This window comes from Haliotis asinina, chromosome 14 (assembly GCF_037392515.1).
Source record: "Haliotis asinina isolate JCU_RB_2024 chromosome 14, JCU_Hal_asi_v2, whole genome shotgun sequence".
NCBI lineage: Eukaryota > Metazoa > Mollusca > Gastropoda > Lepetellida > Haliotidae > Haliotis > Haliotis asinina.
Genome location: NC_090293.1, coordinates 43,881,881 through 43,894,437, shown reverse-complemented (window position 1 = coordinate 43,894,437; position 12,557 = coordinate 43,881,881). Strand labels below are relative to the sequence as shown.

The 12,557-nt window shown below is 39.9% G+C and overlaps 1 protein-coding gene across 1 annotated transcript in view; it reads right to left on the bottom strand.

Annotated features, from left to right (window-relative positions):
- Positions 1 to 11,612, bottom strand: part of LOC137261703 (uncharacterized) — a 131,951-nt gene extending 120,339 nt beyond the window's left edge. The window contains exon 1 of the mRNA XM_067799484.1: positions 11,430 to 11,612. Coding sequence (XP_067655585.1) covers positions 11,430 to 11,468 — 39 coding nt within the window. The 5' untranslated portion in view covers positions 11,469 to 11,612. The remainder of the gene's footprint in view (positions 1 to 11,429) is intronic.
- Positions 11,613 to 12,557: the final 945 nt, after the last annotated feature.

The following is a 12,557-nucleotide window of genomic DNA, read 5'->3' as shown; positions in this document are numbered from 1 at the left end:
GGGTTTTACCATGATGCAGTGCTGCCAATACAATTTGTACCTTTACGGCCATTACAAAAACAACGAGGGACAGCGGGTGGATAGGTTGGTCACTTCAAAGATCCTGTTTCAGTTCCGGTGCTTTAGATGAAACTCAATTCTGGTGTCCCCACCGTCTAATTCTGACCGGCTTGGGACCGACTATGAAGTCCCAAATAGGACCGACTTGAGACCGACTAAGCAGTCCCAAATTGGGCCGACTTGGGACCGACTAAGAAGTCCCAATTAGCCATCAATCCGAGTTACACAGAACTTTCTTATATCGATGCCTGAAGTTCGGACCATAAGCTCAACCCAGTTTATAAACTTTAAGCAATCCGAGAAAGGCAGAGCCTGAGTTGGACAGAGGGCACCATCTTCACTCACTCACTCGGGAGCGATGCTCTCATGATGACAACTGCGTCACCATGGTGACTTTAATTACGTTGTCATGGAAGGCTTGATTTTACGCAAAAGCTTAACATAGTTAAATCATACGATGTACATGCTAATCGTTGTGACGATTTACAAGCAAATATACAGGACAGCAAAAGAAACGGAAGAAACAGCAAAAGTTAAAAAAAAGTGAAATCTCACAAAAGTAAAATTTAATGTTTTTATCTTCTGTTTAAAAACCTGAGAAAAAAGTCAGAGGTGCGTTTCTCTTTTTCCTGTTCAGTATCTATACACGTATTTATCCTCTGGTATACGTGCACTTGTTAAAATACGTACACGCAGCTATATAATGAATATGTGTGGGCTGCGAGTGTTGAGAAGGTTTTATGAGAGGCACTTGGCATTTAATTTTTCACCTATGTTAAGTCTGTCTAGAACTGTGAGAGGAAATCACTATTACGCGTCCGCTATCCCCACGATGCTTGATGCCATCGACTACTATAGCATCCACGCTGTATTCTCTATCTCAACTTTCACCGTTATATGCGAGACGGTTTTAAGAGTAGAGCAGGATGTGTTTATTGTATGGGAAAACCTGCTGTCCTCGGTGCATATGTTTCTCATGGGGGCTGATGGGTAGCCTAGTGGGTAATGCGTTCGCTCGTCAAAGTGAGGACATGTGTTTGATTCAGCATGTGTTTGATTCCGCACATGGGCACAGGTGAAGTCAGTTTTTTGGTGTCCCCTGCCCTGATATTACTGGAGTATTTCCACATTTCGTAAAACTAAATTCATTCACCATTGCTCCTGACGATCTAGCAACTGCGTCGTTTGAAATGTGTTTCAGCAGAAGAATTTCAAGCCTACGTTCTACCATGGGGACCCGAAACGGTAGTCTTTGAGCCAAGCGCATGCTTGTCGGAACAAGTCGGAAACCAAACATGAATTCTGATCATGAATAGCCAGTTATTTCCAAATGTAACGAAAATGCTCTCGAAGGTGAATGAATGAGTGAGTTTAGTTTTATGCCACTTTTAGCAGTATTCCAGTTACATCACTGCGGGTTATACCAGAAATGGACTTCACACTTTGTACATTGTGGGGAATCGAGCCCGGGTCATCGGCGTGACGAGCGAACGCTTCAATCACTGGACCACCTCACCGCCCGTATTGCTGTTTTCAGAAGAATTCCACCTCGAGGATCGAAACATACAGTTTCATACATTATACTCTTAAGGGAAATCAAACCAGAGCGACGAGCATGTGCTATTAATTAGGTCATCCAAACGTCTTGCAATAAGAAAAGCGTAAACAGCTTGCATTTCCAGAAGATTTTCTCCAGGTCAAGGGCATTTCAAGTGAAGAGCAGTCCTAATGTTTAGGGATTTATTTCTTAATTTACATCTTTCTGGTAATCGTGATATTAAATGTGATACACCGATCAATACAATTCCAAAACTGTACAGCACGATATGGTGTGCTTCCAGAAAATGCATTAGTGACATTTACAATGCCGGATTCTCATTTAAGGAAAAAGTCTTTGACGAGTAATTAGTTTTAAATGTTGATTGGAAAAATGTTCTGCAACACGCAAAAAACTTGTCATAGAAACATCTCGACAAAAGGATTATGCACGGGAGTCTCTTGAACTTTGGCACTGTTGCATTTCATTGAAGTGAATATGAGCGTGATTCACGGCACCGAATCCGATGGACAGTAGCTGCTGTATTACTTCAGGTTTCTGTTGACAAACCCCAGACAATTTCAAGATGTTGATTTATGAGTGAGAGTGACTTTAGTTCCATGTCGCACTCAGCAATATTCCAACTATAAGGGGGCGGTCTGTAAATAAACGAGTCTGGACCAGACACACCAGTGATCAACAGTATGAGCATCGATCTGCACAATTTAATGAAGTGTGCACCAAATATACAGTGAATTGGCGTTTGTTCGGACTTCGTCAATAATGAAACTTTACCTTCCGAACGGTGACCTTGAGGCTCAGCTAACAATTTCACGTTATCACAACGTCATGCCTTTGTTGATACATCTAACGTTGTTCTGTATACTCCCAACTACCATGTCATAACGTTGTTGGCTAACGTTGTATTACTTTATTTTTTCGTTGCCAGACGTTAAAGTTGTTTAATGCTAACGTATTTTTCGTTGTCTTAACGGTCTAGTTAACGTTAATGGTTGAAGAGTTTTCCCGGTAGTGAACAGTTTGTAAGAAAGAGAATTCACTTTGTTGTCGATTCGCCAATATACATGTTTTTTTGATCGTGTGTCATCTGAAGCTGTGCAGCTGCACTGGGAAGAAGGCATCTCACGTGAAACGTTTTACAGAAAGCTGTGTCGTGACAAGTGGTAAGAAACTTTGCGAGGAGCCCAAAACTTGACGTATCATAAACGTAAATATGCAACGTTGTTAATACCTTGTGACAACTTCAGAAATGACGTAATACTAACCTTGTGACGACCTTGTGTGAAAACGTTACCAATCTACAATCCTGCGAAAACGTTTTGTGTTAGCTGGTGAATGTAATTAAACAAACTTTGCTGATTACTCTTATTTGTAAGTTCGTACATCTGTATACATGAGGGGCCTTACTTAAGAATGGCAAATTAAGCGCGATCCTGTATGCTAAATATAATGTCAAACTCGTGTCTTTGGATATATATAATTATATATATCTTCGCCAATGACCCGGATTCGATCCCCGACAAGGGTACAATGTTTGAAACCGATTTCTGGTGTACTGCGTCGTGTGATATTGCTGGAATATTAAAACCCAACTCACCTGTTTTGACAAAGCGTTCTTACAAAGTTTTTGTGAAACAATGAAAGCACCTATATCAATGAAGCGTGTCATATAACGCGCTTATATACCTCTAATGATTCATCCCTCTCCCTAATGGCAGTTGGCATGGAATCGTGTACGTCTGTAAACAATCTATTGTCAGGCATGTCTTTAAAACTGCTGTGACAGATCTCTATAACGAACCTCATTTACCATCCTAATTATAAACGTCACCACATGCCCTTTACCCGAACCTCATTTTACTCACACGAAAATAGAATCTTCATTGAGCAAATGAATGGGGCAAAGTAATGCATTTAAGACATGCTTGTATCTGAGTCAGCTTCCACCAACAACAGGGACGGCCGGCCAGGCGGATGCAAAGTGTGGAGCTCATTTCTGGTATCGCTCGCCGTGATATTGCTGGACATAGTTTAAAAAAAGACTCACTTACTCTGCCAACACCAATATCGTGGCAGGGTGGGAAAGTAGGAATTGAACAGAACTAACAAGACTCACAAAAACCTTCTAACTTTCTCGACGTTTCTATCATAGGGACTATCGGATAATGCTCCAAAACAATATTACAGGTTTAACGATACAAAGACTATCTCAACGTTCCTTCCCTTCCCTGTCATTGTGTGAGGTTTAGAACCCACAAAAACCGACGGAACCAACTAACGTTAAGCACAATTTACAAGCAGTGACCACACAGCGCTGTATTAAAGATATATATCTGAAATCGATCGATCAGCAGGAAAACGACCCAATAAGCTTCCATTATGATTGAAAATGCACTCAAAGGTGAAACATGTCAGCGGGTAAGGCTGGAATGAGATCCACTTCTCTTGTGTATAAAGCAATAGAGAAATTGGAGCATCTCGTCTAGACAACTCATTCCTTGAGATAGGAACGGCATCCTTGACAACATGGTGTGGAGCGACTTCTACAACGGGTCATGTGCAGCGAGGGAAGAATAGTCAATCGTCATTAAAGCCGCATCGGAGACACCCAAACAGGTGCTCATCTTACAAGACGAGCTGGACAAGAATAGACTTGTAAACATCTTGCGTTTAACAGTCTTGTTCTTTGGTACTTGACCAGGAGGACAATGGAAATAGACCATTGGCTTTTACACAAGCATATATTTTATTCTGGTTTGGATACTCTGTGCCTTGATCGAAATGCAGGGTGTTACTGCAGAGCGTGATGAAACGTCAAGATAGACCCAGGAGCTCGTGTATAAGACCCGTCGTGTTTGGCATGTTCTCTGAGAGTGCAGTATGACGGGTGATATATGGAGACTGTTTATTGCCCAGAGGAGTTCTGAGATTGATCATGACATTACCGTGATAATGGAACACTCGCGTTTACTTTATTCTGATTTAACCGTTAGAGTCTGTTGTGATTTCGGAATGCGTGCATAACAGTTGGCAGCTTGGTCTGTACTTGGTCTGTACTGCAGGAAACAGGTGATGTTGCTGGTCCTTCAACGTCACTACATAGTGTTGGAGAGCATTACTAACTTATGAGATACTGTGTCACATTTTTACCGTTTGTCAGATTGAGAAAAAGACACGGGTAACCCATTCTCAGTTATAAAATGTTTTGGGCGGGGATATTTCATTTTGGCTTTTGTTGGAGGTTGTTGTAAATATAGATATATCGTTAATTTCACGGGAGGTGCTATTAATGTTTGCCCAGTTGTGAAAAAGATAGAGGTGACTTTTCAACAACGAAAATAGTTCAATGACACACGCACGCTAACAAATATTCATATGTGTACAGAGAGAGAATGAGAGAACGCACTGACTGGTTGAGTTTAGTTTCACGTCGCACAAAGCAATATTGCAGTTATATGGTGGCGGCTGTAAAGAATCTAGTCTGGACCAGACAATCCAGTGATCAACAACTCATTCACTCACACGCACTACAGCACCACACAACAATCATACATTACAATCACAAATATCACAATCAATAATACTAGGCGCCTATACACTTAGAAAATCAACATTTTGGTTTGCTTGTGTAATTAAAGGAAACCATACAACTGAAAAAAATGCTAAAAAGAGCGTTTAATTGCTTGTTTTGATTGGCGGAACTCATACGATGCTTTTTCCCAAATGCTGTAATACTAACACATCAATCATGAATGTACTAAAATGAAATCAAATGAAATGTACAACAGAAAAAGCATATTAAACAACTCCGTCAGTACCCAATGAATCTAATTTTCTACGATTCTCCAACACTTTATTATATTCTGTATCATCCCACTGCGAGTCCAGAGTGTGAACATACTTTAGACCATGTCTAGTAATTTCTTCCACCCCTGACTTCGCTTGCTCGTTTATGTAAATATCCCGACAACCAGATAATCAAATAGGTTACAGCATATTTCTCAGAGGAAGGATGATGGAACTGAAATGGATACTATAGTTGTATATTAGTTGCCTCCTGATTTTCTCTTATTACTAATAGATTAAGTTCCTTTTAGCGTCTCCATGGCAACTAGAGATACTGGTAATGCTGATAGTCATCACGTTTGGGAGCTCTTCAGCAGTGATATTAACAGTTAGCCAATGTTGGCTAAATTATGCTCGAAGCCTTCATCTTTACAGCTCTGAGAGAAATGAAATGAAACGTCAAAGAAATGAAATGTCAAATAAATGACAAGAATTAAAAACACATTTTCAAATTATCCTTTAAATGACGATCCTGGTATACAGGTCTCGGAATATATCGAATGCAAAGTGATTATTGAATAAGGGGTCATATATGATCTTCCTTAATCCCCCGTTGCTATTACGCATGCCATTAAGCAAAGTGAGCAAAATGGGTTTGTTTAAACATTTTTTCTGACGAGAGCCCGAAGAAAAGAAGACCCTAGGTATTTACCTCTTTTGTTACGATTTCGAGCACGAGTTCGGCGCTATCAAACCTAGAAACGCAATCTAGGAGAATAAGGATCCGAACCCACAATCGCGGGTTGCTTTCATGACCAAGGGACGTAACTCTGCGCGTCAGATTATGACCCAATAAACCGACCAGTATGCATGAGCATAGCTTTTGAAGACGAAAAGGGTCAAAAATAAACTTTCTCATTACGGGGTCGAACGAAGTCTTCAGTGTGAAGTAAAATTCCTTAAGTAATGAACAACTTCATTAAAACAAGACAGGGCTCACAGCAATCATATAATGAGTAAATTAATGGTACTGATTCCAAGATGGATCAACTGTACAGATCGTGATGCCAGTTATCTTGATGTTTCTCACCAAGATGCTTCTCGGCTGGTTTGTGTAGCTTCTCATGGCACTATGGCGCTGATAACTGCTTGTCATCCAGCGTCTTAATCACCTGTCTAACATAACGGGAGCGAGCAAACGATGAAGAGGGAACACAAGATTACATGGTAATAAACACAACAGAGGAGAGACTGTGTTACCGTGAAAATACAAGAAGATTGCAATGGAACATGCACAAATGTCTTCGTGTAGTCCCGGAATATCTATAATATACAGGTTCCATAGGCCAGAGGCGTTAAATTGCAGCATTAATTCTGAACGATATGAATATCACTTCCCCGGATGTCATAAACAGAGTTTCTGTTATGATATTTTTTGTTTTAGGCAGAGGTTTGGCGATTGCTACACACGATACTATAAAATGTAGTTACTACTGACACGTTCACCGTATTGGTGTTAATGAAGAAAATGGATTCGAAGAGGTACCCAGGAGCCATTTTGTATTTATAAGTCTGTTATATGGTAATCATTTGGAGGTTTTTATCCATTTTACTGACATGTTTCAAGGTCCATAAATTCACATTTTTCACATCTAATTCATCAATTTTCCTCCCTTGTTTTTAATGTTTGTCCAACTTCAAACACATCGAAGTGGAAATAGGATTGTGGATTATGCTTTGACTAGTGTTACTCGTCTGCTACGTGTTTCACTGTTATTGATCGATGCTCACTCTATCAATCATTAGTTTTCTAGTCATGATATGAGCATTCCTATAACATCTCAATCTTTTCACCAACCACATGAAGAACCTCTTTTTAAAATACGACATTGATGTAAAATAAGTCATTGATGTAGAATATGTCATTGTTGCAAATAAGTCAGCCATTGCTGTACAATAAGTCAGTGATTGCTGTAAAGTAAATCAATGATTGTTGTAAAATAAGTAATTTTTGTAAATAATTATTGTAAATTTCTAATAGAAGAATAGGAATCCGTCCTATATCAGATATTGGTGGTACTTTGGCAGTGAAATACAACTAATGTCATATGACTGCTTGTTGTAGAGCGTCGCATTCAAGCAATACTCAACCTACATGAAGGTGGTTTGTAACTGAGTCTGGACCAAACCATCCGGTGACTGACGTCATGGTCATCGCTCTTCGCAAATGGGATACGATGGCCTGCATCAAGCAAATCAGAGAGTCTGACCACCTGACCTCATCAGTATCCTATAGAAGGCCAGTTTTAACTAAGCAGGGTCATGATAATATGATCTGTCATAAAAATAAATGGTATTTGGCTGTTCTGAATGTAAGATCTGCAATGCCCTGTGAGCAATGTGTAATTACTACAAGCATGGTACTGCAGTAAAGTTGTTTCAGCTGAACAGCATTCGTCCAGACAACTTCATGCTATGATAGATGGGACCATGAGCCTGCCTCCTTAACCCCACAGAAAAGCTCACATGTGCCTGGACTCATGTATTTAGAGCCAGAGTAATTAACCACATGGACATCATCGTATGTTAGACAGTTGCTTCAGAAGATCGTCAGACAGGAGTCACGGTGAGTTCGCTTAAGCACATCAATCTTCAGTCCACACAACAGAAAGACACTAATTGTGCCATTACTGTATCTGTCGGAAATGAATAGGTTGACACAAAAAGACCTTTCGCTTCAAAACAACAGAGATAGGTTCAGTGCGCTATATATGACATAGCTAAATGATTTTTTCTTTGATACTGTCCTGCAGATGTCAGTGACGCAAAGGGAACAGAAATAGTCACCCGACGTCACGCCGATCTATTTATAGTCTTGTTTTTATCCAAAATGCACATTCTCATATCCTGTCTTGTCAATACGTAGTCAGCCCGAGGTTAGCTCTGTTTTTTCATCCAAGTCCTACCAAGCTCCAAGCTTTTTGTAGTCTGCACAATGATTTTTGTATTAACACACACGATGTGTGGTAAGCGACCCTGAATAATGTTGATCGGGTATGCAGCATTGATTTCGTAAATAATTCAGACATTTCTCAAGGATTAAGTACCCTGACAGTACAAAGGTGAGCGGAAAGAATGAACCTCCTCATTATAACACCGGAATGGAACGCCGGTAAGGTGGCATAACATTTTCCTACATAAATATTTTATCTCAAACACTGGCATGTTCAAGTTCTGGTGCTAAACTTAGTGAACGTGTTTCTTTATTTTTCTTGATTTTCAACACAAATCTTCGGTCAAGCACATTATCTTTACTCTGCTGCAAATACGGATTGTTTTGTTGATTTCTACGTTGTCATGTTTGATAGTTGGTAAAAGTGTTTGGACTAACAATTAGGTTATTTATCATCTATTTATATGTTTCAATGTTTGACTTTTTGTCAAAAGTATTGGGGACAATACTGGATTATCTGGCTTCAGTTTCGATATTGGAATAGTTGACTATAGACAAGAGTTTGAGGGGGCACCAGTAGATTATCCATTGAACTGCTGACAAGAGCTTTGGGAGCAACGGAAGATTATCTAGTGACCATTTCTACCTTACAATTATAGAATGTTGACAAGTGTCTTGGAGGCAGCATTAGATTATCAGTTGAACTGTTGACAAATGTATTGTGAGCAGCAGTAGATTGTTTAGGGTCTATTTCACCACTGGAATGGTTTACTGTCGACTCAAGTATTGGCCATTGGCCAATTCCTAAATTGCAATGTTGGGCTATGGGCTGAATTTTTCGAAACACATCCCTCCTTCTTAACCATACTCATGGAACACGAGTTCCACAGAGTAAACATAGTGGTGTTTATACTACTCGGGATAAATAGATCTTAACCGAAGTTTTGGATTGTTTGTTCTCTAAATCGGTTTCTAACTCAGACAACAACGTCAAGAACACCATCATCACGGACCCACAACGACGCATTGACAATTGCTGGCTTCTGACGTGATTTGGCCATCAAGAACGCAGTGGCCTTCCAGATCTAGACGACTCATTTTCTTCTCTACTGAGAGCGACAACTCAAGCAAAGCGTTAGATGAGACAGCAGCGACGGCTTTCTACGTCATCGTCTTGGGTCAGCCTGACCTTATTTACACGTTTTCTTCTGACACAATCTAAATAAAATTACGCAAGATTCGCGAATTCAGTAACACATGCGTCACACATCGTAAGAGGCTGTATGATGAATGCCTTATAGAAGCTGTTGAATCCTCTCAGCTGATTATGAAGACGCTGTTCTGTGATATAGTTCTCGACAGATCAATCATGGCAAAACAGGGTTATCTGCCTACAGGAACGTGATAGTTAGTAATACCGTAGAACCAGCTCGCTCATTCGCCATCACCGCATTCATCATGTCAATATGTCTGTTATAAAATTGCTACCATACAGAGAACCGCTTCAGTGCCGACTCGCTGCCACCTCTCAACCCACGTACACCTATGCATGGCACTGATATAGGATCTAACACCGGGCAAATAGGAATTTCGTAATAAATTTCCCACCTGTGATCATATTGCTTGAGTAGGCATTAACCCATTTTATCGAAAGCAGATACATCTAATTATCCTGTTCACTGATTTAAGGAATTTGATACATACTTTCTATTAACGTTCACAAAAGCTTTGTCGGGATTTACTTAAAGATTCAGGAATTATAAAATACATGTCTTGTTTATAATATTTATTGAATTATGATAACAGGTGACGTTTTAAAGTAAAAACGAACTGGAACATAAAGTGAAAATGTTACCCTCTGCAGTGGTAAGCATTTCTAACCCGAATAGTCACAGGGCATGTAACTGACTTAAAAACGGAGTTATGTTAAGGAGACGTGCATATATAATATATATCGTATTAACAATTTATGTGTATTGTGTACACACATTTCAACTTCAAAGGAAGTGGATATGGTTTCGTTTCGTAAAATAATAATGAGACATGCTGGATAATCCATTTTAATCAGTATCAATATGAGTGACAAGAGTCAAGGCGATGGAGGCAGCTTGGATGGTGAAAGGTTGTGCAATATCAATGGTGGAGCTCAGCTTACTAGACAAGAAATAAAGCTTCTCTGGCATTATCTGTGTATTAATATTTCAAGGTATCGTACCACCACCCAAGTCTGTAATAGTGCTTGTGCACTGTGTTCATCATTTCAGAAAGAAAAGCATCGGTATTGATTTTTCATTATCAATATAGAGCTTGCTCACAAAGACAAGCTATGTGGAATCAGACGATTGGTTTTTAGTTGCGTTTGATCAAACCTAGTTTCATTTTTCGTATTTCTTTAAGATTATGTAAAGCATTAAATAAATGCTGATTCGGCATTGAATTGGCCATTTGTATGGAACAAAAGGAATTATTATGATGCTAATATCTCGCCAACAATAACAATAATGTTCCTGGTCACTTGTGTTGAAGATCAACATTATCATGCTGTTCTTAAAATTACAGAAATAGTAACAAAGAAGACCATATATGTTTGTATAAACAATCGCATACAAATACAGGTCGATGTTCCTAATCACCTGTAACACTTCTTAATGCTGAACAATTGCTTGTAAATACCAAAGGACCAGGAACAAATAGAGTCATTCATTTTGAATTTCCACGGCACTGTAGAAGAAATGTGGATCAATACTCGTCTACTGGCCTTGGAACGATGCCTCAAGCCCCCGTATGTGTAAAAATATAGTATTTGATTAAACTAGAAAAAGTCCCATACACTCAAGAATGATAATTGAAGGGCCTTTATGAAGGACTTCATGTTTCGTCCTACAGACAGAGATGTAGCACCATTCTTTTTAGTTCACATTGATGTATTCAGACATATATTTTGTATTGGATTGACGTCTATCAGACGTGGTTTACCCAGTTGACTCCAGATATACTGTAATGTGTGACAGAACAAAATCATGAATATCATTATGATATTATGGTAATCATGAATAGCTGTATGTTACCTACCCTTATAGCACTGTCCTTCCTTTTTCCATATCGCGGCATTATCGCTTCGTACAGTCACACAAACACACGATAAAGACCAACTCCAGTGGATCATTCCCACGACAGCTCAGTAGTCGAGCATAGTACTAATCCAGCACTAATCCACACGACACAGAAGCACTAATCCCTGCAACTACAGCCACTTAATCAGACAGTTGTGCATGAACGATATCCCTGAAATTGCTTCATCCAAAGAGGAGACCTCAGACTTCAAAATCGATCTGAAAATAATCGACAGACGTGACGGAATGATCAGCAAACATATACTCTTATCGTGACCGTGGGTTGTTACATACTCGGGTGGGTGGAACACTGATAAACAACACGTGTCATCCACACATAAAGCTGCAATACATTTCACATATATACTGACGCTACAGAATTCCTCTCAGTGAGTATGCCCAAGAGAATAATTTGACCACCTAATCACAAAACAAAACATTTTGTTTCGCTTCTCTGCAGGTGGAAGACGTCTGCACCTTTACGCTCGCTTCAATTCTCCAATTCCTGAAAGGAAATCAGCAGGGAATTCTCACATCAGTTCCTGTTGACTAAATCCTCCGATCCTGGATCTGACGTTGGTAGGTGTTTTTACAATCTGTTATAAAATTTGATAAGGCTTGGCGCTTTTTCTGCTTCCTGGAACCATCAAATCGAACATCTACGGAAACACCTTGGAGAACTTCAAGGTAATTCCCACTTTCCTTCGAAGGGTGAAATGTAACCTGATATCCTCCTCCAGGAAGGAACATATTTCATAAACCTAACTTCAAGACACTGTTCGCTCCTCAACAACAGACATTATACACGATTCCAGGAGCACTCGCGTTTCTTCGGTAGCTACGTTGGGCTCGTGTGATCATCGGTGGCTGGACCGGAGCGACTAGCTGTACTACTAGGGAGAGGACTGTGTTGCAACTGGTTATTGATCCTTCAACATGGGACATACTGGGCAGGCTAACGCAGATGTCTTTAGGTGTAGTGTAGCACTGGCTAATCTCACGCCACAGTATAGGTGAAACGGGCATTGGTACAGCGTTTTAGCGCTGTTTTGTCTAAGAAAGGTACTCAGCAGTTAAGACTGTAAAT